This window comes from Microtus oregoni, unplaced genomic scaffold (genome assembly GCF_018167655.1).
Source record: "Microtus oregoni isolate MIOR12 unplaced genomic scaffold, Mior012 000000F_ref0000247, whole genome shotgun sequence".
NCBI lineage: Eukaryota > Metazoa > Chordata > Mammalia > Rodentia > Cricetidae > Microtus > Microtus oregoni.
In genome coordinates this window covers 207,738-235,729 of record NW_024543059.1, presented here as the reverse complement: position 1 = coordinate 235,729, position 27,992 = coordinate 207,738, and the positions used below count along the sequence as shown (strand labels likewise).

Here is a 27,992-nt window from a genome sequence, read left to right as displayed (position 1 = left end):
CACAGAGGTAATAGCAAATTTTATTAGGTAAATGGTAACTGGCAAGCACCGCATGCCACAGACACAGGAGGCGTTCCCAGTATGAGCACTCATTCTCTTGGCTTATGTCTTCATGCAGGAAGATTTCTCTGAGGCCGATGATGACATGAGAGGGCTTGCAGTGTTTAGTTCAACTTGGCCAACAATTCCTCCAGTTCTGGCCGAGCTTTGAACCTTCCCTTGAAGTCTTCTTCGGTGTGCTAGGACAAGGAAAACAAATGGCAATCACCACAGAACTTTTATTGCCCATACATACAAATGCACCTCCAAAAAGGGTCCTTGGGCAGCTCTGCAGAGAGTAATCCAGAGTCAGCCCTTTCTCAATGAGCATGCAGCGTGACCCAGACTTGAACTGGGTACCAGGAACCAACACTGAACCACACACTTCATCTTAGTATGCTAGCCAAGACAGACATGTAAACAGGATGCCACAAGTATTACACCAGAAGTTTTCTGGTTATATTTATTTGATTTTGCATCATGTTATAGACCAGGGCCTTTCACATAAGAGGTAAACACTGCCACTGAGCCATATGGTCTAAAAACTTTGGGTTTATTTGTTTGTTTTATGAGAAAGGGTTTCTCTCATAGTAGTCATGGCTGTTCTGGAACTCACTCTGTAGACCAGGCTGGCCTACAACTCACAGAGATCCCCCTGCCTCTGCCTCTTTTTTTTTGAATGATGTTGTGTGTGTGTGTGTGTGTGTGTGTGTGTGTGTGTGTGTGTGTGTATGTGTGTGCATGTTTACCCACATGGAAGTAAGGGCAACATTTGAAAGTTAGTTCTCTCCCTCCACCATGTGGTCCTGGGAATTGACTTCAGGCTGTCAGGTTTGGCAGCAAGAACCTTTACCTGCTGAGCCATCTCACCAGTCTTGTTTGCTTTTTTGAGATAGGGTCTTGGTATATAGTCCAGGCTGACCCTGAACCTACTATTTAGACCAGGCTGGCCTCAAACCTCAATCTTCCTGTTTCTGCCTCCTCAGTGCTAGGATTGCATGCACAGGTACTGCAATATTTTTAACACAACCAGCACATTCTCACCCTATATGCAGATCTCTGTAGAACTGAAATAATCACTGGACAGGTGTGGACAGAACAAGGGAAGCTAGATGAAGCAATATACCAGGCTAACATGACATAATGGGAACTGTGTCATAAGAAGGATTGTCATGCCAACTAGATCTGAACCCAGTATTTAGGCTAATGTTGCTTATTTCTGCATGCATCTCAGTCTTTACCAGATACATTCAATGGAGCTATAATCATTCATTGGTGGTCTAGAAAACGTCTCTCTAAGGTAATGCCCTGATGCAGTGGTTTTCAACCTGTGGATCGTGATCCCTTTGGGGGTCAAATGACCCTTTCTCAGGGGTTGCCTAAGACCATCAGAAAACACAGATATTTACATTGATTCATAATAGTAGCAAAATAAGTTATGAAGTAGCAATAAGAAAATGATGAGGAACTGTATTAAAGGGTCACAGTGTTATGAAGGTTGAGAACCACTGCATTCATTATACTGTTTATAATCTTAAAACATGTTTCTGCTTTATAGCTACCTGAAGGGAGAATCTGAAGGTGATGGGCTCAGTCCCTAATGTCAGGATGCTGTGATAGAGGCTAGCTCCTGTGTTACACACAGCATCATTCCTGACACCTCAGAGGCCTCAGAGTAATGGTCTCGGGGCCACCAGGCTGTACAGTTCTCCTGATAGCAGCTGAAATATACATTTCTCTGTTATTTCAAAACTAAGCAGCACTGACTTCTTTATCCTCATTGTGAGCACACAAAGGCCACCAAGAGCCTCTTTCCACACTGGCACCTACCTCCCTCACTGACAACTTGACTCCTTCTGGAAGATTGCTTTGGAGTATTTCCAAGAAAATCTCTGCAAACGTAGCACTCAGACTGCTGATCTGCAAATGAAGAGAGATGTCTAAGGGAGAGTACTGAAGGTCAGATGACTTGCACACAGCCTGGGTGTCCCTGCAGCAGCTCCCGTGGGGAAGAGGGTGATCTGCAAGCAGGGCCTGGACTCCCTTTCAGCTCCAGTGGGGTAGAGGCTGATACTCAGAGAGGCTTCTAAGCTCAGTTCCCATAGGATTTCTCTTGCTCTTTGTTGAAATGTCTGTTTGCCATTGTTCCTGTAGGCAGGGAATGTCACAGCCAGACCAATACTGATTTTCTGATGCAATTTGGGTTTACCATATTGCTGTGGTCCTCAGGAATCATGCAGTGAGATTTCAGCTGATAGAGCAGAAGGCTGACCCACCAGAATGAATATATTCTTTTTTTTAAATTTTGTTCTCTTTTTTTCCATTTATTTATTTATTAAAGATTTCTGTCTCTTCCCCAGAATGAATATATTCTGATGGAGATAAACCCAGTTTGCAAGGTGCTGGGCCTACCACCTTTTGTATATCGGCTGATTCTCACAGTAGATCTCTTGTGAAGCTGTAAGCACTCTCCCTTAGTGCAAGATTCAGCAGAGTATGGATTATTGGGCACAATTCTTTCCCATGTACTAGTATATTGGGTCACCCCCCACTTTGTGGTACTTAGTCCTGCAGTCAACAACCTTGGTTCTCACAGTCTAATCTCTGCTTCATTCTCTGAGGTACATTAGAAGCCATGTCCCTGCAACTCTCTTCCATTTAGCAGGACATGCAGTCAGGAAAGGAATCTTTCATGCAGATCACATTTGGGACCTTCAAAAATTAAGGGACGTCTAAGTTCAGAGAACTGTCTTTGTTTTGCGCTGGAAACTTTACAAAATAGGAAGAGAACAGCCGGAGAAGATAAAGAAACTGGTGCAGAAAAAGACATAGTGGAGAGGTCATTCTCCTTCAGATCTAAGTCCCGCACTCGCTGTAAGTCTTCTTCTGGACCCCGAGGGGACACTGAGGCTGGCACTCAGAAGTCTCTGATACCATACTGACCAGGTGTTGATGTCAGGCCTGTCTTGAGAATCCAGAGGTGAGTCAGATGTGTGGTGGGAAGGCATAAAGAGTACTATGAGGACCCACAGTAGAAATAAGCATTTAACTCAGTCAAGGTTAAGTCAAAAAAAAAAAAAAAAAAAAGCTTCAAGAGTGGATAATGTAGCCGGGTGTTGGTGGCGCACGCCTTTAATCCCAGCACTCAGGAGGCAGAGGCAGGCGGATCTCTGTGAGTTCGAGACCAGCCTGGTCTACAGAGCTAGTTCCAGGACAGGCTCCAAAGCTGCAGAGAAACCCTGTCTCGAAAAACCAAAAAAAAAAAAAAAGAGTGGATAATGTCTGGGTGAAGTCTTGGAGTAAAATGGAATTAAACCAGTAGAATTAGACAGTAGCATGGTTATTTTTCAGTGCTGAGAGAGTAGCATTCTATAAAATGTAAACTGCATAACAGCATTAGAAAATCCAGATAAGCTCCTATGGTTGGAGTGAAAGGGACACCAAAAAGAGCAGGAGGGGACACACAATGGTGCTAGTGCTCCAAACGTCCTCCTTCACACTATGGGCCTTGGCAGCAAGTAAGAGGCACCTAAGATACATCATAAGCAAATTGCTATTTAAAGACTTAAAAATTTCAAAGTCACTTTAAAATTAGGATATTTAGATTTAGGTGTTGCTCCCTCAACATTCTTACTGCTGCTGATAAGGTTAAGGTTCTTTTGTGGACTAAAAGGAGGAATACAATGGAACTGTAAATAAAGTTTCACACAATGGAATATTTCTTGGTCACAAAAATGAATGAAGTTCCATACTGAACAAGTATCAGAAGACAAAGAAGGATTAAGCATTAGGCTCAAAGGATTACAAAGAGGGAAATTGTCCCAAACAATTAGTTTTCCATACAATGAGGTCTGGGAGTACATTGTGCAACATCCACAAAAGTCCACTAGACCAGCAGGTCTACTGTATTTAAAGCTCAGCCAACAGATCAGGGGTATGTGTGTTTGTGTGTGTGCGTGTGCACCTAGGGGTATTGTTATACAATGATGCTTGGGGAATGAATGCGATTTCATAACAGGAGAGGTGGAGGAGTCAAGAACCCAGCTGTAGAGTACACCATTATTTAAGGGCAGGAAGAACAAATGGAAAAAAGTCTGACAGATGGAGAAAAAGATGGAGAAAGGGAACCAGAGAAGCAAAAGGACTTGGGAATCCCCCAGAGTGCCTACCTGAACCACTCGCTCATGGGTGGTAAGGACTGAGTCTAGGACCATTTTGTTGCCTTGGTCTGGTAGCCTCATCACCTCCATGGTTTTGGTGGGCATCGCGTAACTGCAGAAGAAGAGTTAGCTGTTGAGTGTCCACTCAAACCAGCAGCACCACATCTACCAGGGTCATCTGTGAGTACAACCACTGCTCCATATCATATCTCCTACAGGATGCTCACCTGCAGCCAGTGTTGAGGTAAGCAGATATCTTTACCTTGTCTAGACAACTCTGAACTCTGAGGGAACACACTGTGTTCAGTGCTTTTCTGTGTCTCCTTGACAATGACTGACGCATTACCCTGTGTGTAACCTTGGTGATGATACGCATTTGCTGCTACTGGAGCAAATTCTAAGGGATTCTAAGGGAATCCAGCCCAGCACTTAGGCATACTTTGGAGGTGAGCCCTGATCACTGTGTGTGTTATGGAGAAATAAGGCGACGTGTCCAACAGCTCTGGACCAGTGTCTTTCAGCGTCAGCACTGGTAACGTTCCACACCAGGCATTCTCGTTGTGGAAGCTGGCCTATGTATCCCACCTGAATGCCGTGAGGACCCCTCCAGTGGGACAGAATGATTTCAGTCACTAGGTTGGGAGTCACTACTGTCAAGTCTGTGCTTACTTGCTCTATTAGCTTCAGCGGGCCAAGCTCTACGGGAACAGAGCAGTGTGTTTGGAGACTGTCATTTTTCAGTCCACTCTTCCCTCTGAGCTTCATGTGTAAATGAAATTACAATCTGAGCCTCTGTGAGCTACTGAAGATCTGATGTGGTGGTGAGACTGAACTAATGGCCATGTAGAATATGGTATGTTGCATTCATCTTACTGAAAAGTTCATCAAACTAAAGAGAAATGAAATACTAATAACGACAGGTAGCGGTACCACATGCCTTTAGTCCCAGCACTAGGGAAAGTGAAAATCTGAGTTCAAGACCAGACTGTTCTACAGAGTGAGTTCCAGAACAGCCAAGACTACACAGAGAAACCCCATCTCCCATCTCAAAAAAAAAAAAAAAAGCACCCACAAAAAACTCCCAAAACAATCCATGTCACAAAATTCTAGCAAGATATCTTGCCCAAGATTCCAAGCCCGAGGTCCCATTTTTATTGCAAAGATTAAGAAGTGCTAGATCAGTGTTCAGGACACACCAGCGTCACTCTGAGAATGTCTCCTTCGCATAATTAAGTTGCATAAGAACTTAAAGGGAATTCATTTCCCTTTAACAAAAGAACTGAATCCTGACCTTTACACACGGTGTGCTTAATGCACCCTGAGACATGTATGAACAACACATACACAGTAAATACATTTAAAAAGTAGGCTAGTTACCTTTCAGTGGTTGCCAGAACTGCAGGTTGGGAGGGGAAGAGACTGGCTGTACGGGAACATTTGAGGTCAGTGACTTGTTCTATGCTTTGACTGAAAAGTGAAGTATTATACAGACACATCCCCAAAAAAGGTACCCTTCCTACCTTTCCTCAACTTTGATGGAGAGCCGGTTGCAGAGACGGTGAACATACTGGGCATAGCTTTCTGCCAGAGTCATGTCATAAGCAGTCAAGTGAATATTTAAAACACCATATTCATAATCTGTCCCCAGATTAATGGCTCTCACGTCCACTTTTGCTTTCTTCTTTTTAGGCTGAATAGAAAACAAAGAGAAAGAAAATAAGTCCAAGTATTATATAAGAAATTAAAAAAAAAAAGAAGAAAGAAGGAAGGGAGGGAGGGAGGAAGGAAGGAAAGAAAGAAAGAATGAAGGAAAGAAAGAAAGAAAAAGAAATCTGCTGGGCATGATAGTGAGGCATTCGAATCCTCAAAAGGCAGGACAGGTGGATTTCTGTAAGTTCAAGTCTAGTCTGGTCAACATAGGAAGTTCCAGATCAGCCAGAGCTACATAATGAAATTTTATGCCACCCTCCCCCCCACCCCAAAACAAAAACATTTAATCATAATGTATTAAGGTTTGTCTTCCAGAGTTACATAACTAGAAAAGATAAACTTCATGAACTAAATCCAGAATTGGTTAACTGCAATAGATTATTTATCTTGAGCAAGTTCCTCTTTATTACTGAAGCTTTCAACAGGAGTGGCCACAGCAAACTTCAAGGCCTTACCATGAGTGGGAAGCCTCAACACTTCCCTGGCTAAACAAGCTAGGATTCTTCATGGCAATTAACACTGCAGTCAACACAGTGGAGAAGGCTGAAGTCTGGAAGGGAAGAGAGAGGGTGCAGATCCCAGTAGAGAGGAGGAGCCATCTGAGGACTCACAGGAAGGGCTAGGCCTCTTTAGAGGTGTGGCTTTAGGAGAACAAAGAAAGCTGATTCCAGTATCCCTTCTGGTACCCTCCTTCTTGTCCATGCTTGCCTACTACATCTGCCTGTAGCTCACCTCTAGCACTTTCACCAAGTGTCTGTATCTGCCAATGCCATGAGTAGGCTTTGTCCTGTAGTGCCGACTGGACCTCATTACAACACCACCTAAGGGAAGACAAGACAAATCAGAGACAGAAGGAACATACGTATTAAGGTAGTTCTTGCTTATTCCCAGTTTTCCCTTTCTTTTCCTCCTTTCTTTAGCTCCCACTAATTAGCTTTCTTTGTGAAAATCTCTCCTGAAAAGTCAAAGGTGGTCAAGGGAACAAAATATATTTTAATGAGACTCTCATTTCTTCTTGTTCCTCAACAAGCCACCCTTTGACATTTTTGTTTCTTGGTATGTTTGGTTTTGTTATTGTTAGTTTTTATTTATTTATTTATTTTGAGAGCAATGGCTCAGCAGGTGAGGGTGCTATTGCCAAGCTTGATGACTGAGTTCCAACTCCAGGACCCAGATGTAGAAAGAGAGAATGAATCCTGAGAACTGTCTTCTGTCCTCCATATGTGTGCACACACACCACAGACCACAAATCCTCCATACACACATACCTCGGACCATATTCTTCTTAAGACAGGGTTTCACTCTGTATCCCAGACTAGAACTCACTATGTGGCCCAAGATGGCCTGAAACTCACAGCCTTTATTCCTCCTACCTCAGCCTTTAAAGCACTGAGATCACAAGTATAAGCCACCACGCCCAGGCCTACTTGAAGTTTTCTGATGGAGACTATGGAGAAAAGGGAGCAGGCAGCGAAAATAGCCAGAAGAAAAAAAAATCAGGAGTTTCTATAAACTCTTAAAAATCGTGCAGTACTGTACACAGCTCAGCTGTTCACCACTTGCCTAATGCTCCCAATTCAAGTTTGAGCCCAGCTACCACAAAGAAACAAAAAAGTGTGATTTGATTTATTTGTGTTTATAGCACAATATTTAATATATATTTTAAGTGAACATCGTTCCTCCCAAATCTAGGTTCAGGTATATATGCCATTATTAAGAAAAAGCAGGGGCTTTCTACACATGCAGTGGGCTCAGCAGGAGGACTTACTGCCATATCTTGCTTTCACACACACACACACACACACACACACACACACTTTTGTTGGTTTTTCTAGTCACTTTGAGTCATCATTCTTATTTTTATTCATAAATAAAAATAAAATGGCAGTGTGATGGTTAGCATTAACTGTCAGCTTGACAGGATTAGAACTATCAAAAAGACAAGCTACACCAAAAAGAGAAAGCTGGCTGAGAACCAGCATTCATTTCTCTGCTTCTTGACTGTGTAACAGTGTAACCAGTGTAACTGTCTCTTGTTCTGCCACCATTCCTTCCCCACTATGCCAGACCATGTACCTTCCAACTGTGAAACAAAGCAAACTCTCCCTTACTTAAGTTGCTTCTTCTCAGGTATCTGCCTGGAACAATGAAAAAATTAACTAATACAGGTAGTTCACAACATTTGGTGAAATGACCAAGTCATTCTATGTATGAGGTCGAATTACTACTTACACTTGGGTTTATCAGACTATGAAGTTCTTGACTATCTATAATAATATACTAACTAAATATAATATAATATAATAACATAGACTTCACAGGCAAATGAGAGTTTTTTAGAGGGAAAATGAAAGATGAGTGTTATAGTTGAAAGAATAGCATATAAAGAATAGCATGCAGGGCACATGCAAGAAGCAGGAAGGCTGTGAGTGTGGCTGACGTGAAGTGAGTGGGCCCTACCAAAGATATTACAGGGCTGAAACCAGCAAACCTGGGCCTTGTTAAGGGTTTGGATCTCATCATGAACAGCAATAAACAAAGAAATTATATTTATGCTATTTTTAAAGAATTTATCTTTATTTTGTGTATGAGTATTTTTTTTTTTTTGCATGTATATGTGCAGAGGCCAGAGAGGGATTTAGATTCCCCTGGAACTGGAGCTACAGATGCTTGTGAGTCAAGTCTTCTGCAAGAGCAGCAAGTGCTCTTAAGTTCTGATCCATTGTTCCAGTCCCATTATGGTTTTAAATGGTTGTTTTAGTTGTGTGGAGGGAGTGGGAGGGAGTACAGACAGAGCATTAGGTATGTGTCACTAGGCGTCACCGGTCCTGATTACACCCTCACAGCTTTACTCCACCTCTACAGCCACAAAACAGTCCTTCTAAACCAAATTTCTAATGATTACTTTTTCATTAATTCAGTCATTTATTCATTTTATACATGCAATCTATAGAAGCATTCACTATTGGCCAGCTATAGTCAGCCCTGAATGAGGCAGAAAGGGTTTTGTTGTTATTTTTTAATGCTTGATGGCTTTTCACTGCTTGAAGATGACATTCCTTAGCTAAGCATTTTAAGGACCTTGACTTTATAATCCAGGTACAATTACTGTATGCCATCTCCTGTTCTGTAGGTTCTACTGGCAGTCTACAGAGTCTTGTAGCTACCATGTCTTTGGTGCATTGTGGGGCTACTGCCCTCATCTTGGTGACATTATTCTGTAGCCCTAAACACACAAAGATCAGAGCTCCCTCATGCCTGCCTGAATTACATAATAAAACATAATGTGTACATTAAAAACTCAGATGTCAGTCATTGTGTTTAATCATAGAGACATTCAATTACCCATCAGTGACTTCAAAAAGTAGACAGGAAACTGATCTTTAAGATGATGATACAGCTTAAGTTGCAAGGGCTGCAAATGCTTGCCTCAGTCTCTCCTCTTCAGGAATTCCTTGGCAAGGAGACATTCTTAAATTCAGTTTGGGGCAATTCCGATAATTAGAGCAGCTGGTAATTAAAAAGCTGGCTTAAACGAATGTTAAATTAACCATTTCTCCCTTAAATAAAACGTTTGTGTTAAACTGTTAGTAGTTAAGCTGTTTAATTAGCCAGTTGTTTTTATTGTAACACGTGTAAGTTTGAAAGCCTCTTATTCTCAGTAAATTCAATTGGGTTCTTTGTCTCTACCCTGTGTCACTAAGTTGGGTTTCCTGTTGTCTCACTAACCTCCCAGCCTCCTGAGAAGAAAGACCACTCTTCACTGACAAAGACACAAAACCCCCTGTTTTCAGATTAAAAAAAATCCTTCAGTTGCCACAGCTGTAAGATGTAAACCTATACCGACTTTCCCCCTTTCCTCTCTATTCCACCACAAATGTTTTTCAGAATTTTGTTTACTAACAGGGGAACCAAACCTATCAATCTAGGATAAGATAAACAACTCTGTTTTAATCATTTCTCTTTAGAAATTGGAACAAGCATTTTCAGCATGGCATGCAGGTAGAGAAAAGGGATGAATAGTACCAGCCAAGAATCTAATTACAGCATATTCTCTCTATTCAATAGAATCAAGTCCCCTAAGGACAGAGAAAATGCTAGCCCCTGAGAAACACTATATGCTCAATGTAAATTTAAAAAACAAAACAAAAATGGTTCTCCACATATTCTACCAAAGTGGTCTGCAATGATTTGTTGTTCCATGGTAGCTCCCACGTTGTTTTCTCAAAATATCTTTTTGTCCTCCCCTCAATGCTTCTTAGACCCAAACACACCATATTCCTTTCTATCTTTTGCTCATGCTGTGGTCAGAGCACTCTGAGCTCCCTTCATTCACTTTCTTTTATATATTTACTTTGAACTACCATGTCCAAATAAGTAAGAAAAAGAGAATTACCATAAGCAGGCCTTTCCTTGGACTGAGCAGCTGAGATGGTACCCAAAGTCCTTATATTAAGTGGGTAAGTGACAGTATAAACAAGGTGCTGTTCTTCATTCTTCTGAACATCATTATAACATAATTTTGAAATAGTATACAGCCTGCATTGGCTGGAATTAGGTATATAGCAAGGATGACCTTGAATGATTGATCCCACTGTCTCCATCTCCTAGGTGCTGGTATTATAGGCACATACCACCATGACTAAGATGCTGAGGACAGAATGTAGGGCTTTGTGTATGCTAAGCAATCACTATGTCAACTGAAATACAACTCCAGCTCCAAAATGGAATACGGCCTCCTCATCATGCTCCTCATCATGCCTGCCAGGTGTTACGACACACACCTGTAAGTTCAGCACATAGGAGGCTGAGGCAGAAGAAGCTCTTTAAGTTTAACAACAGACTTGGCTACATAATAAGTTAAAAGGCCAGTCTTTGTCTCAAACAAATCGTAGGGTAAAGGAGATCTAACTAAGCATGAAATAAAATTTAGAAATCAAAGATTAATAAATTTACTTATATGAGAATGTAAAACTTCTGGTCATTAAAAAAACAAAATCACTAGGTAGTGGTGACTTTAGCACATGCCTTTGATCCCAGCACTCAGGAGGTAGAGACAGGCGGATTTCTGTGAGTTTGAGGCCAGCCTGGTCAATAGAGTGAGTTCCATAACTGGCACCAAAGCTACAGAAAAACAACACAAAAACAGAACAAAAACAAAAGTCATGGCACAGTTGACTGGAAAACTAAAGCTGTGTCTGTCCACTCCTGCAACCATTCAAATTATTACCATATTTAAAGTCTCTTACATATTGTCTTGCGCACTATGAGTTCATATTTGTTCTTTTTCTTATTCCTTTATCTCTGGTACTCATTAGTTATATGACATACAGCTGTTGAGAGCACAAAAGTCCTTGTGCTCACAGACAGCACCAGGGATGATAGACATGCAGGGTTGTCTTTTCAAGGGAAAAGATGTATAACATGTTTTCTGCCCAGATGACTGGGAATGTAGGTGGCGAATAGCCTAGGATATTCTTGCTATATCTGTAGGGCCAGACATGGGGCATGCCTTTAATCCCAGCACCTGTAAACTCAAGGGAAGGGAATCTCTAAGGCCAACCTTGACACAGTAAGGTTCTGTCTCAAAAGCAAGTCGGCGGGTAGTGGAGTGCACACCTTTAATCCCAGCACTAGGAGACAAGGATAAGTGAATCCCTGAGTTCAAGGCCAGCCTAGTCTACAAAGTGAGTTCCTGGACAGCCAGGGTTACACAGAGAACCTTATCTCAAAACAAACAAACAAAGAATCACCCAAGAAGGAAGTGATAGACTTGTGTAACCCAAACTCACTACAGTGTTCTTGCTCTAACCACTCCAAGTTCTTGTCCACAGTCCTAGCCTATGAAAGGAGGATCTGGCCCCTGCCACCCGCCTAAAAAATTCATTAGACATTCTAGACAAAAATCACTGTAGAAGGTCATTTCCAGAAAGCAGACCACACCAAGATATAATCACTTACCTGCAGAACAAATGGGATTCTCTCTTAAAATTCTGAATCTAAAACGAGAGGAAAAGTATGTTGAATATAATTAGATATTCACATTTATTTGCAGTATTACTATAACGTTTATGTTCTATGTTAGGATATGCTAACAGTAGATGCTTCCTTAGTCTCTCCTTCTACAAACATAATTAAGGTCCTATTATATAGCAGTTAAAGTAGTCCTGAGGATGCAAATACTAAGTACAGCATCTCTTACAAGATCCACTTGGGAATGGTAAATACAAACAAATGAGAAAGCACTGATCCAAAACAGAAATATGTACAAGAGTCAAAAGAAGTATGGTCTCTTCAACCAGGTTGGTGGAAATAGGGAAATAGAAATATTTAAAGTGAGTTTTTTAAAATTAAGAACTAGAGGATGGAGAAATGGCTCGGAGGTTAAAAGTACTTGCTGCTCTTGCAAAGGACCCAGGTTCAGTACCTAGCATCCACACAGCAGATCTCAACTGTCTATAACTTCAGTTCCAGGAAATCCAATGCCCTCTTCTGGTCTCCCTGGGCAACAGGCATACAAATGGTACACACATATATATATGCAGGCAAACTATTCATACACATAGAATGTTTTTAAAAATTTCTTTCTCTGTGGGCTGGAGAGGTGGCTCAGTGGTTAAGACTCCTCCCTGACTAATCTTTGAGAGGACCTGGGTTCAACCCACATGGGAGCTAACAATTGTGTCTAACTCCAGTTCCAAGGGGACCTGATACTATTTACACGCTGGCAAAACACCTGTAATATAAAATTAAAAAAAAAAATCTTTCTCTTCTGAACTCAGTTGCTTCAGGACCTTCGGGCTACCATGTAGATATGGTCAAGTCTAAGAACCACACCACACAAAGCCAAATCTGAAAATGGTACAAGAAACTCCAGTCACAGCTTTAATTCCAGCATTTGGGAGGAAGAGTCAGGAGGGTTTCTGAATTCAAGGCCAGCCTCGGCTACAGAGCTAGTTCCAGGACAGTCAGGAACTAGCTCTGTAGTTCTACACACATAAGAATCAGCTTCTTTATTCATTAACCAATAAAAGCAACACAGACAAAAGGACTTGCCACACCACTCAGCAACAATTTTGAGATGAAATGGGAAGCCGTGAGACCAAAGCAGATGAGCCTTGCAGTGGCAGAGTAGACTACGAGAGGATGGAGGAAAAGGGACAACAATGAGAACTAGGCTGCACAGAGGTCAGGAGAACAGGACAGTCAGACAAGCTCTGGTCTAGCTGAGTAGGTATCTGCAGCATTCTAGTTTCTACATTGAGAAGCTTTGAAACCAAACTGTGTTACAAACAAATCTGTAATGGAATGCTGACTGAACCATTTCTAAACCATGACATTAAGCAAGTTGTATTATGTCACTGTAATTCTGTTATTTCATCCTTAAAGAACAGGTAATAACAGATAATCTCATAAGGCTGAAATGCTATCTTAAACTGAGTCAGTTTCCTATTTTATGAAATGATGGCATTTGTATTTGTTCTATAATATTTTTGTGAAGGTTAGAGATAAGATATAAAATGCCTTAGTATCATTGCAGGTGTTTATTAACATAGATAAATAATCATGAAAAATATATTGAAATGGAAAGAGAGCAAAAAGAGAAAGTCTTCAATAGATACGATTTAAAAACAAACAAAAAATGTTGGATTTGAAACCTAATTCTAATTTATATAAATTATACCATTTTAAAGCAATAGATTTCACTCTCTTTAGACTTCAGTTACTAAATGCTGCAGGCCAAGATAAGGATCATAAAATTTATTTTGAGTAAGATGGTATAATAGTATACCGAGACTGAATTTAGAACTACCTAGGAGACACATCTCTGGGTATGTCTAGGGGGGTGTTCCCAGAGAAGTTTAACTGAGAGCTTTCACCTCTCCACTGATTGAGGAAGCTATGCCTTCTCCACCACAATGGACTGACCGTACACTCAAACTGTTAAGTCAATCCTTATTTGATAATAACACTAAGACCATAGTTAATAAAGATAGCATACCATTTGAGAATTCTGAGCAGAGGAATGATGTAATTGAATACATTTGAAAGAATCACCCCAATTTCAGTATGAAGTGGGGAAAAAAGTAAACATGGAGAACAGATGAGGAGCTCATTCCCAAGAGCTTAGCAAAACTGGAAGCATGAGGCTAAAAGGGCAGTAAAATATGGTTTGACTCTGTAAATGTTACAGTGGAGCCAATAGGCTCTGTTGATAAATGGTGGAACTGTTGTCTGGGTTTCTGTCCTGCCACCAGGTCCCACAGCCATTTAGCCCCAAAGAAATCACACAGAGGTCTATGTTAATGATAAACTGATTGGCCCATTAGCTCAGGCTTTTAATTAACTCTTATAACTTATATTAACCCATTATTCTTATCTATGTTAGCCACATGGCTTGGTACCTTCTTTAGTGGTGCAATCACATCTTCCTTCTTCTGTGGTTGGGACAGGACTGGGGAGGAATGGGCTCCTCCTCCCCAGAATTCTCTTGTTCTCACTGACCTGCCTGTACTTCCTGTCTGGTTGTCCCACCTATACTTCCTGCCTGGCTACTGGCCAATCAGCATTTATTTAAAGCATAATTGACAGAAAATAGATAATTGTCCCATACCAGAGGAACAAGAGAAATGACAGTATCAAGGTAACTCCAAGGTTCTGAACCATGAAATGAATGGAACTGCTTTTTGCTGAAGAGCAATGTGGCAGAGAATTAAAATTTGAAGTGCTTTGCAAACACTTAGTGGATATAAAAGCAAAATCTATAACAGCTATGAATCTACTGTTGGCTGTATTTATCATTAATATCCTTACCTCAGGAGAGAAAAGGCTTGCTTAGAAACAGCATCTTTCCACAGGCCCAGCACCTACAAGACAACAGTCATGTGAGGATCTTAACCTTTCAGAAAGCCAAGCACCTCATCTCACATGGAAACCCCACAGTATATAGACCAAAATGTACCAAAGGGCTCTTACCTGGCAAGCAAACCAAGGTCCTTTTTTCTTTCTCTGCCCACTACAGATTAAAAAAAAACCAAAACCCCTCTCCCACAATTTTTCATCCCATTTCCCTTTCCAAATTTGATACATTTTTCTAATTTCAACCATAACATATAGATTTGCCATTCACTGCATACTAAGAGGGCCTTCCTTAAATATTCTTTAATTCTCAAACACTGAAAGATAATTTTTGGCAACTAAAGCCTAGAAAGGTTTTACTTCTTAAAGATGGCAGCTAACAAGAGACTAAGAAGACTATCTCACTCCAAAGGCTGTGTCTTACAGCACACCAACTCCCTCAAGAGCAGCAGGAATAATCACATTACCACATGAGAGAAAACAATACTAAGAGAGGAGGCAACCGATATTTTAACCTCACTCTGCCCTGCTAGCATCTACGTGAAAGATCAATGTACTTTCTTAATAAGGAAGAATGTGGCACATAGAAGTTCTAGACAATAAATTCTAAACATCTGAATTTCTGCTCATCATGGGTAATAATTACAATTCTTTTGACATGTATATGTAAAAAGATTATACAAAAACATAAAAAAACTGAGACACTGTCCCAGTCAAGACTACCTTAAGGAAATATAATGACTAAATGGGATATAATGTCAGGATGGATATTGAACCAGAAATTAGATAAAAACAAAAGAAACCTGAATAAAGTATGGGTCTTTGTTAATAATAGGATATCAATACTGGTTTATTATTCATGGAAATTACACTACTAATATATTTTCCCATGTATTTCTTTATTTAAGGTGGGAGAGTACATGTGCAGATAAGAGGACTATTTGAGGAAATTGGTCCTCATCTTACACCATATGGGTCCCAGGAATCAAACTCAGTTTGTCAGGGTTGGCAGCAAGTCCCTTTATCTGCTGAGCCAGCTCACAGGCTCTACAATGTTAATAGAGAAGAGTGGGCTTTATGTGAACTCTTCATGGTATTAACACTTTTTTTTTTCAAATCTAAAGCTATTCTAAAACAGTAACTTCTTTCTTTCTTTATTCGTTATTGTTATGGTACTAGAAAATCCAGGCCTTGTGTACTTTCTCAGGCAACAAAGTTTCTTTTTAAAAAGCCTAAGTAAGTACCAAATACTGTGCTGCATATTAAAAGGAATACAAAATCAAAATGTATTGAACACAATGAACTTTAAAGGCAATATATCAGGTGAAACAAGCCAGCCAGTCACAAAAGATTAAATACTGCAGGACAGGTTCCCTTTCAATGAAATATTCAAGTCTATAGGGAAAGGAAGTAGAGTTAACAGTTGCTGGGCTGGGAATGGCGTGGGGGATGACAGATAAGGAGTATAGGTTTGTTCTAGAGTTGATGGAATGTTAATACTTATATTAAACAGCCAAAAGAAACTATAGATATTATGTAATGAAATAAAAACATATGTTTTTTATTTTTATGTTTATTAACAGCAAGTATGCCTGGCAGGACTTCCTGGGGCTGGAAGTCCTGTGCTTTTGCAGCTTATAGACGTTCCTGAAGATCTGTTCAAAATAAAGAACCATCTCCTGAGATAAGTGCTTAAAAGGCACTGACGAAGAAAAGGTTCATATATGACTTCAGTTTACATACATTATTTCAAACTACTTCTCCGAGATGCTTAATATCATCCAATGCCTTCTATGTTGAGCCATCTTCAGGGGTGAGGTTCAGTCCTGTTCCTCTAAGGTACACATTCAAGTTTTGTTTGGGGAAAATTTATAAATAAATAAATAAATGGACCAGGCGATGGTGGCACACGCCTTTAATCCCAGCACTCGGGAGGCAGAGGCAGGCAGATCTCTGTGAGTTCGAGACCAGCCTGGTCTACAAGAGCTAGTTCCAGGACAGGCTCCAAAACCAGAGAAATCCTGTCTCGTAAAAACCAAAATAAATAAATAAATAAATAAATAAATGGAACTCCTTGCAGTCATATATTAATTATCTATTTTGCTGAATGCCCATCCTGTGTCTAAATCACAACACAAGATAAATATTACTAACCCTATTTTATAGTGCAGAAAACTAAATCTACTTCAAAGTCACATAGTAACTCCCCAAAGCTAGCAGAGGATTTAAGGGTTTTCTGGCTCTAAAGTCCATAATTTCTCCACTATTCTACACTTCCTCTCTCATATGAAGAGATGGTACTTAGTGATACATGTAGCACAAATAATAAAAACTCAGAGACAGATATTGGGATTCAACCTGAAGATCAGAAATGCGAAGCAGCCAAGCCACCAGAGAGCTCTTACCTCTTTGAAATCTTCAGATTTAAAGAGAGAAAGTTCTTCTAGTGCTGGGAGTAGAGGCATGCACCACTACCTGGCCTGTATGGTTGACTAGCGTGGCTGCTTTGCATTGGCCTGCAGGTAAGCTTTATTTATTAAAACACAAATAATAAACCACTATAGTTATATCATCAGAGGGATAGCTGATGAAATGTCACAGTGGGTAAAAGTGCTTGCTGGGCAAACTTGATGACCTGAGTTTGATTCCTGGATCTCCTAGTGGAAGAGCAAACCAACTCCTGAAAGCTTTCCTCTGACCTCCACATGCCACCATGGGAAGCACACACCTGTAATGTGACACACATACACACCACATGCATACACACTCATAATAAAGTTTTTTTTTTTTTTGAGGCAGGGTTTCTCTGTGTAGCCCTAGCTATGCTGGAACTCACTCTATAGACGAGGTTGTCCTGGAACTCAGAGATCCACCAGCCTCTGCCTCTTGAGTGCTGGGATTAAATGCGTGTGCCACTACCGCCTAGCTAACTATGACAACTCTTACAAAGAAAACATTTAATTGAGGGTGGCTTACTCATATTTTCAGAGGTTCAGTTCATTATGATCACGAAGGGGACAGTATCAACGTACAGCAAATGTGGTGCTGGGGCTGAGAGTGCTACATTTTTCAGTCAACAGAAAGTTGATTGACTCACAATGAGGGAAGCTTGAGAAAAAGATACCTCAAAGACCATCACTACAGGGACACAATTCCTTCAACAAGGCCATACTGTAAGACTTTAAGACAATCCTGAAGCCATTTTTGACAATTCTGAATCCTCTCAGCCTCTGTGCCATAGTGCTTCCCCTCCTCCCCTGGGAACCAAGGACCTAACAGCTACACTTGCACATACTCAGTTCCTGAACAATTACCCATATACGTAAGTTTTGGTTCGGTCCCCTGGGAAACGGGGTCAAAATGACCTCTTACCTCATCTGATCTGGCAACAGCTCTCCAGTCAATTATTGGTAATAGTCCTTTCAAATAAGCCAATCAGAATAGTCAAAGAACAACCCCCCTTGCTTCTGTGGCCCCTTTAAAAGTAGACTGTACCAGCTATTCGAGGTCCCTCGGCTTCCCGAATGCTGGGGGACCCTGTCATGACAGAATTAATAAAATCCTCATGCTTTTGCATCGGCTGTGGTGTGTGAGATGGTCTCTGGGGGCGACTCCTTCTCGGTGTTTGGGCGCTAGAGTCCAACACTACCTTCTAGCAGTGCCACTCCCTTTGAATAAAAACATATATGTGTTATACACTACATAAGTGTAAATAATACTTATTGATGAGTGAATTAAAATGTCTAATGTAAACAGGCATGGTGGTGTATGCCCTTAATCCCAGTAACTGGGTGAGGGAGAGGCAGGTGGATCTCCATGAGTTTGAAACCAGTCTGCTTTCTGTAGAGTTTCCAGGACAGATGGTGCTATATTCCCCCCCCCCCCAAAAAAACAAAACAAAACGAAACAAAAAAAAAAACAAACAACCCCCCCCCCAAAAAAAAAAACCTTCCTGGTTTAGAACCTGAACATTTGCAGACATCTCGAACTGTCAGAAGGGTCTCACACCTAGAAAATCCAAACCAATCTCCCTGTGTCTTCCACAGTTTGAACCTAGTTTCTCTTGTATAACAGAATAAATGCAGTTCTTTTTCATACTAGCACCTCAAGTATTTGAGTACAATGATCAATGCTTTCAAGTTTTTCTAAGTTCTCTCAAAAAATTGCTGCTTCTAGTGTTTCCTTTGGCTATCCTCTTCCAACATGACTACACTGACTATCAATATCTATCTTCCCATAGGCCATTACGAGCACAGATTTTATAACCATTGACATTTAAATGTCCACATCTATTCTGTCTGCTGGGATTGCTTAAAAATATATGAAGAGCTGCTCAGCAGTGGCAGCACAAGCCTTTAATGCCAGCACTCGGGAGGCAGAGGCAGGTGGATCTCTGTGAGTTCGAGGCTAGCCTGGCCTACAAGAGTTAGTTCCAGGCCAGGCACCAAAGCTACACAGAGACACCCTGTTTCGAAAAAACAGAACAAAAAAACCACAAAACTATGTGAAGAACAAATAAAAATACACAAATCACTACAAGACACCAACATCCCTATTAGCACCATTTTTTGTCCCTTACAAAGTATTCACTCTACTTATAGTATCCTCAATCATACCTTTTGTATTAGTATTCAGACATCTGTACTGGTCCTCTGCTGAAGCCACTAAGAGCATCACCTGTTTATATTCCCTTTTAAAAGGGCCCTGTCAGGCCGGGCGGTGGTGGCGCACTCCTTTAATCCCAGCACTCGGGAGGCAGAGGCAGGCAGATCTCTGTGAGTTCGAGACCAGCCTGGTCTACAAGAGCTAGTTCCAGGACAGGCTCCAAAACCACAGAGAAACCCTGTCTCGAAAAAACCAAAAAAAATAAAAAAATAAAAGGGCCCTGTCCACCTCCTTTCTCTGTCTCCATCTGTCTCTGTCTTTCTCCCTTCTGCTGCTCCTGTCCCCAGAGACTGTCCCCACTCCCCTTCACTCCTTTTACATTCCCTTTTCCTTCAAAACAAAACAAAACAAAACCCTCCAGGTGAACTCTTTCTCATGGCATTTTTTCTCGTGCTGCTTTTACTAAATTATGACTTTTTTTGTTTTTCTTTAATTTTTTTAAAAAATATTTATTTATTTATTATGTATACAATATTTTGTCTGTGTGTATGTCTGCAGGCCAGAAGAAGACACCAGACCTCATTACAGATGGTTGTGAGCCACCATGTGGTTGCTGGGAATTGAACTCAGGACCTTTGGAAGAGCAGGCAGTGCTCTTTAACCACTGAGCCATCTCTCCAGCCCCTCTTTTTTTAATTTTTGAGACATGGTGTCAAGTATCTTAGGCTAGCCTCAAACTCAATCTGTAACAAATCCTGTCCTTGAACTCCTCATCTTCCTGCTTCTACCCTCCAAGTTGTGGGATTAAATGCCAATGCCTGACTTTGTCAGATGATGGCCTTAATTCCAAGTTTCCAATGGCTCTTTTAGAGTTTGAGTAGTTGGAAATCACATTTTTTTAGAACACTGTTCTTCCCTTCCAGCATTCCTTGGAAGGAAGACAAACAGAGCCAGAGAATAGACTGGAATGTTAAAATTGACTTATTCCTATTATCCTTGCTCCAGACCTGTTATCGCAAATTGGATAACCAGTGAGTCCTTTATAAAGGACGAAAAGAGAAACTTAAATTTAGATACATTCAAGTTTAGTCCCACATATCCACAAGTAGCAATAAGCATATGGATTTATAGATTTAATATTTACAATTAATGCCTAAAATAAAATCTCAATATGATGAGAGAGAAATAATATCAAAAATCTAAGCAGCACAACACACATGAAAACCCCAACTGAGATCTGTTAAATTTGTCATGGGAAGAGAAAAATAGAGACTGGATTTAAGAATGGTGATTTAGCTAGGTCAGTGGTGCATGCCTGTGATCCAAGCACTGGTGAAGCTGAGGCAGGAGGGCTGTGAGTTCAAGAGCAGTCAGGGCTACGTGGTGAGCCCCTACTCTCATAAAAAGAATGAAGGCGGGGGTGGGGGTGGGGTGACGGACTGGGAGGAGAGGGGGGAGGGGAAAACAAAACAGGATGAAGTGGCTGGTTCTTCTTAAATAAGATTTTGGAAGCCAAAGAGTAACAACAAGGTGGTTTGTTCACCCTCTTCTTTGACAGACTCTTAAATAAGGTTTTGTAAACAAAAATGTAATCTATCATTTTCATATTCTTCTTCTCACCGAGTAGCTTCATTCATAACCCAACCACTTCAACAAGACATGATTCTTAAAGTTGGTTTAACGTAAAAAAATAAAATGACCTGCCTAAGGTCAGACAATTTATGGGGACTATGCCGTGGCGTCTTAATTCCCTCAGTGAGCTCTTTCTTCCAGGACAGAGAACATCCAGGAGACAAGTGGAGGGGGCGTGACGCGAGACTGCAAAATTCACCCTGGGCGGAGGGAGGAACAGACCGCGAGGCACCGCAAGGACTGCTGGGAGGGGCAAGTTCGCAGAGTTCTAGGCCCGGATAGCTACCCGCCGCCACCTTCCAGCTCTGCTTTGTCTTCGGCCTCCCCAGCGCCCTGTGCACGTGAAATCTACATTACCTTCCCCAGGGTTCCGCTCATTCTTAGTTACTCCACCTTCAAAGGAAAACCGAGAACCCGCCCCGGCAGCCACGACCCCTAGGCTTCTGAAACGCGGCCGGAAGGTTTTAATCAGGTCCGTTTACAAAATCCGACCGAGTTTCTCTCTCCTCCCGCAGCACTTCGGTTCCGGAAGCTTTTAAAACTCAACGACTAGATTTTTTTTTTTCCCTAATCCCACTGTCAATCCAGGTCGTGTCACGTTCCCTGTGATTTCTCTGGGCAGCATTAGTTCCCATTCTTTGTGTTACTCGGGTGCTTTTCACATAATTTTGATATTTCTCCTATGAGACTATATTATTTATTGTCTTTTCCCCATATTTGGTTGAAACCCTTTAGGACTCAGATCCTGTCTGATTAATTCATTCCAGCGTCTAATATAGAACAGAAATCTTGATTTACAACCTCGACTTCGGAGTTGATTAACCCCGTGTGAACCTTTCTAACATTCCGTTTCCTCATAATAATTGAGAATAACTATCTTTTATTGAGTGGTCCATTGTGTGCAATAATTTGTGCTCACTTAATTCTTTATAAGCCTCCTAGAGAGTTTTACAGAAAAAACTTTGAGAAATTAAGAGATTTGTCTAGGATAAAGTAACTGAGAGCTAAATTTCACACCCTTTCTTTGCAGTCTGGTCTGCAAAGTGAGTTCCGGGACAGCAGGGCTGTTGTACAGAGAAACCCTGTCTTGAAAAAGAAAAAAAACAGAAAACAAAACAAAACAAAAAAACCAAAACCAAAAATCAACATTAGAAAAAGTAATGAAAAGAGATCACCACATATTTGTTATTTCACTCAGTGAAACTGGTGAATATGCACTTGAAAGATGGCTGATCAGTTAAGAATGCCTACTGCTCTTGCAGAGGACCCTATATCAGAAGTCTCACAACCTCCTTTAATTCCACTTCTGGGTGTTCAACATGCTCTCTGGCATCCTCGGGTACCTACACTCACATGAACATACTTACACAGACACACATGCACATAAATAAAAATATAATCCTGGCCTTTAATCCCAGCACAAAGAAGGCAGAGTTATGTGGATCTCTGTGAGTTCAATGACAGCCTGGTCTATATCCGAGTTCCAGAACAGCCAGGGCTATACAGAGAAATCCTGTCTCAAAAAATATCCTTTGTTAAATGTTAAATATATAAAAAAAAAACATCGCGACTGAGTAGTGGAGTACTACACAGTACATGAGATGTCGTTTTTAACTTGCACAAATTAACTCCAAACGGACCTTACACCTAAACATCAAATGCTAAGTGCAGAACTTCTAAAAGACACTTGTGACCAGTCCTCTCTGAGTTTGGCAACTGCCTAGGCTTTGGGAGGTTTCTCTAAGGCCCTGATGTATAGAGCAATAACAGAGCTCTGTCTCTAATCTCGGGAATACACTTGGTAGAGCTGGTAAAGATGTAGGGCCAGGGCCTTTGGAAAAGGGTTGTTTCAGATTCTCAGAACCCAAGACTTTTCACAGAAGGGTGAAAACTGGTTATCTGTCCCAACACCACTGAGGACTTTGTTTATAATGTACTTGAGTTACCCAGTGTATTTCTTTTTTTTTTTTTTTTTTTTTTTTTTGGTTTTTCGAGACAGGGTTTCTCTGAGGTTTTGGAGCCTGTCCTGGAACTAGCTCTTGTAGACCAGGCTGGTCTCGAACCTACAGAGATCCGCCTGCCTCTGCCTCCCAAGTGCTGGGATTAAAGGTATGCGCCACCACCGCCCGGCGTCCCAGTGTATTTCTTGTGCAACATTGTCTGACTTGCCTCTTTCTGAATTTGTATACTTCCTTTTAAAACCGATTTACATTAGCAAGAGATTTGTTGTTGAATTATAATTAGCAGCCAGTGCTGGGAACTCTGCCCTGTGAACCTTCTGCTCACCTGGTTCTGTCACTCAGACCTCACTAGCCAATCAGAGCCTCCAGCAGACCCACCAGTCAAATGGGAGGGTTCTTTTGGTAGCCAGGCTTCCTGTTTAGCTCTTCCCTAAGAAATCATCCTTTCTCTCCTGCTCTGCGCTTTGGGCTCCCTTGTTGGGAGACAGCATTTGAGCTTGGCAGCTACAACGTGGTGAGTGAGGGGTTGCTCTCCACAGATAGGAGGAGCGGTGTGCCAAGGTGAGTAAGGGGATAACGTCCCCACGTGTGGAGGAGTGACTGGGCTTGGCGGGTGAGGGGCCACTGTCCCCAAACTAGGTGGAGCGGCCTGCTGAGGCTCGGGTCTGGTGTGGTGTGTCCTCCCCTGGCTGGGTGGGAGCCAGTGGAAAAAAAGAGTTTAGTGTGTTCCTGCCTCGTCCTGCCTCATCCTAAGTAGTTCTGAGTGATCCTTGCAACTCCCTGCTGGCAGCCTCTGAATAACTTCACTGCCTGGGCTGTGTCTGCACAGAGCAGAGCATAGGGAGTCGCAAATGATGGTGCTTATAGTGCTTATTTTGTTGCATGTGGAGAGATATCACCAAATATGCCAAACTCGGAGACTTGTGGTCTCTCCTGGGTCTTCAGAAGTTCTGCACTTTTAACATTTAGGTTTAGGATTCGTCTGTAGTTAATTTTGTGGGGCTTGTAAAAGGTTTCTCCTGTGTAGAGTAGCACTCCGCTGCTAAACTGATGTAGAAGAGTAGAATTGATAATAGAATTAATGGTATAAGGATTTACCAGTTCTTAGGAGACATTAAGTCACACAAAGTGTTAGTTTGGGAGCTTAGGCCCTAGTCCTTCGCAGCTATCCGAGCCACCATGCCTGGTCTGTAGTTCAAATCCCAGCATGCCAGGTCCTGACCCCTCCCTGGGGGTGGGGTCGGGACCTCTCCCCAGGGTACTTAAGTGATTCCCCCAAAAGAGAAACACGTGGTCTCCCTTTCTTCCTCCCAGGAGTCGCTTTCCTGTGGCTTCCGGTTTCCTCCTCAGGCCACCCGAGAGCGCAGGTCTCCCATTAAACCTGGGTATTTCTTAATTTGGCATGTTTTAATTTGGGTTGATTGGGAATTTTTGCGTCGTCAGAGAGCTCGCTTAGGAAATATTCCTAACATTTGGAGGCTCCCACCGAGCTAGGGCAGATTCTTTACACGTGGCAAGCAGGCCTCGTTGAAAGGCCCCAAGTCTGCAGGTCGAGCTCTCTATGCCACGCTTAAAACCGGCTTCTGGGCTAAAGCAGCTGCGTCTTGGTGAGTTCCTTTTCTTGTCTATGCTATAGGGTTTGGGTGGACCCTTTCGTACTTATTTTTGTCGTTTTCGGATTTCCATTTGAAGTTGTGAGCTCACGCTGGGAATTCGAGTCAGGTTGCGGTCAATCCTGTGGGATTGGGGTTGGATGAGGCAGAGATATGTTTGTATCGGGATGCCGGGCATTCAATCTCTGCGACCCCCTTTTTACCGAATTGCCACTTTGGAGGACGATCTGAAATGGACTTAGGCCACATGGTTGTGCATAAACTCTGAATTGGCACTTACAGTTCAAAGCCAGGTCTGTTTTTGCCCCTGTAAGCCTCTTACAAAAAAAATCTTTTAAATTGATCCTGCCTGATACAAATGAGCAAAACTTACATATATATGGGTTTTGTCCATGGTTTTTTGGTCTCTGTGCTATCCTCCCCCACCTTAGCCTGTCTCACCACCATGCTGCCTGAGGCTCCTCCCCTACTCCCTCAAGCCCACACTCCATACCTCGTCTGGTGGAGCTACATTTTTTCCCCAGTCCTTTGCTTCTATCCCAGCCACCAAGCCTTGTCTGGACTTCAAATCTCAGCATGCCAGGTCTTGACCCCTCCCTAGGGCACTTAAGTGATCCCCAAAAGAGAAACATGTGGTCTCCCTTTCTTCCCGGGGGTTGCATTCCTGCAGCTTCCCGGTTTTACCCTTGAGGCCACCCCGAGAGCTTAGATCTCCCACTAAACCTGGATATTTCTTAATTTGGATTGTTTTGATTTGGGAATTTTTGTGTCGTCAGAGAGCTCACTTTTGAAATATTCCTAACACAAAGTAGAATTTAAGTATTCTATTTCTAAATATTTATCTCAAATATTGTTCACATTCACGATTGTTATAGCTTTGATGTAAGCTTTTTTTTGAGTTTTGGGTTTCTCTGTCTTGAACTCACAGAGATCTGCCTGTGTCTGCCTCCCAAATGCTGGGATTAAAGATGTACACCACCACTTTCTGGCCAGAAGTCGTATTATGTCAATCTTTGTACTATTTTTTTATAATCTTATTGATCACTCTGTTTCCACTATGAATGTAGCTTTGTAATCAGCTTTTCTGTTATAAATTGTTGTAACTGTCACTGAATTGTATTCATTTTATGATGCAAATTTACTATATACAGTATCTTTGTTTTGAGGTATCAAGTTCCCAAAAATTAATTATATACTTCTTTATTTACTTTGGTTTTATTTTTCTTGTTGCTGCTAATCTGTGAAATACTTTTGGTTTATTGGATACAATGTCTTTGCAGGTCGGTTTTGCTGATGTGAGGTGATCTTTTGCTTGAGTTTGTGTACGTGAAGTTAGCTTTCTTGGTTTGTGGTTTTCCTTGTAGTACTTTCAGTAAGGCTGGGTTTGTGGCTATGTGTTGTTTAAATCTGGTTTTGTCATGGAATATCTTGTTTCCTCCATTGATGGTGATTGAAAGGTTTGCTGGTTATAGATATCTTTGCTTGCATCTGTGGTATTTTAGTGTCTGCATCACATCTGCCTAGGACCTTCTGGCTTTCTTGGTTTCCATTGAAAAGTTGGGTGTAATTCTGATACGTTTACCTATATATGTTACTTGACCTTTTCCCTTTGCAGCTCTTAATATTCTTTCTTTATTCTGGATGTTTTGTGTTTTAATTATTGTATGGCGAGGGGATTTTTTTTTTATCCAGTCTATTTGTTGTTCTTTAAGCTTCTTGTACCTTCATAGGGATATCCTTTAAGTTGGGAAAGTTTTCTTGCATATGTTTTCTGTGCCTTTTGTCCCTATTATTCTTAGGTTTGTTCTTTTGATGTTTTCCCAGATATCCTGATGTTTTGTGTTAAGAATTTGTTATATTTAATGTTTTCTTTGCCTGATGAATTTATTTTATCTAGCTATATTCAACCCCTGAGATTCTCTCTTCCATCTTTTCTATTCTGTTGGTTATACTTCCCTTTGTAGTTTCTATTCATTTACCCAGATTTTCCATGTCCAGAGTTTCCTTGGTTTGTGTATTGCCTCTATTTCAGTCTTTAAGTCTTGAGCCATTTTCTTCAACTTTCTTCAAAATCCAGTGTGATTGTTTTGCCTTTGTTTTCTTGAGTTTCTTTGGGTGATTTATTTCTTCCAATTTTCTGTTGTTTTTTTTATCTCCCCCTTTTAAGGGAAATTTTCATTTCATTTTAAACGTCTCTATCCTCTTCATGACGTTATGTTTCAAATAATTTTCTTATGCTTTTACTTGGTTATGGTGATCAAATCTGCCTGATCTGTGATCACTGGGTTTTGATGTTACCATATGGATTATTAGTTTATTGGATAAATTTTTGCATTGGTGCCTACCCATCTCTTCCTTCAATTGATGTTGACAGTGTCTTTGCATCTTGGTCCATTTTTTTTTTTATTTTGGAGATACCATAGCTTTTGGTTCCTGTTCTAGAACTAGCTCTCATAGACCAGGCTGGCCTTGAACTAACAAAGATCGCCTTGAACTCAAAGTGCTGGGATTAAAAAGGCGTGCGCCACCACCGCCCGGCTCTTGGTCCAATTCTTAAAGTGGCTGTCTTGAGTCTTTGGGAACTGTTCTTGGTCTGCTCTGTGTTTCAGGGAGCCATCCATCTAAGAACAGAGTATACGGTCCTGTTAAGTGACCTTTCCTTGAAGTTTTTTTTCTTATTAATGTTCTCTATCTTTTGTATCTGTAAGAATTGTGGCATTGGTACAGTTCTTTTAGATCAAACATCAAGATTGACAGGCCATATAGGCTCCAAAGCAGTCTTCATCTTCTATGTGTTTTACCTAATTTTCAGCTAAGACCTTGTTGTTGTAAATTTAAAAAAGCATCACAAAAGGAGAGCTCACAAGGAAGGATTCTTTATTAGGGTAAAGGGAATGTGAAAAAGAGTGGGGAGACCAGGTAAAGGAGCAGCAGAAGAGAAGAGAGAGGCAGAGAGATGGGGGGGAAAAACAGAGATAGGCAAAGAAGTAGAAAGAGAAAGAAAAGTGGAGAAAGGTAGAAATGGAGGGAGAGGGAGAAGGAAAGAGAGGAAGTGGAGAAATCCTGTCTCAGAAAACAAAAATAAATAAATACATAAATAAACACATAAACAAATACATAAACTAATAAATGAATGGATAGATAGATAGATAGCCAGACAGAGAGAGAGATGATAAAACACCTTCAAGATCAGGGAGACCAAGGCTGGCAGATCACTGTAAGTTTAAAGCTACCTTGTTCTGCAGATTGAGATTCAGGACAGGCAAAGTGACACAGAGAAACCCTGTTTTCAAAAAAAAGGTGGGGTCTGGAGAGATGGCTCTGCGGTTAAGAGTGCTGACTGCTCTTCCAGAGGACCCAGGTTCAATTCCTACCACCCACATGGCAGTCAACAGCTGTCTGTAACTCCAAGA

At 41.3% G+C, this 27,992-nt stretch overlaps 1 protein-coding gene across 1 annotated transcript; it reads right to left on the bottom strand.

The window, feature by feature from the left end:
• Positions 1-4: 4 nt before the first annotated feature.
• Positions 5-21,484, bottom strand: LOC121439689 (39S ribosomal protein L48, mitochondrial). The gene is made up of 8 exons (XM_041640620.1): positions 21,363-21,484; positions 14,724-14,776; positions 11,871-11,908; positions 6,642-6,730; positions 5,720-5,889; positions 4,209-4,311; positions 1,870-1,959; positions 5-239 (listed from the first exon to the last, which is right to left on the bottom strand). The coding sequence occupies exons 1-8, from the start codon at positions 21,381-21,383 to the stop codon at positions 165-167; spliced, it is 639 nt and encodes a 212-aa protein (XP_041496554.1). The 5' UTR covers positions 21,384-21,484; the 3' UTR covers positions 5-164.
• Positions 21,485-27,992: the final 6,508 nt, after the last annotated feature.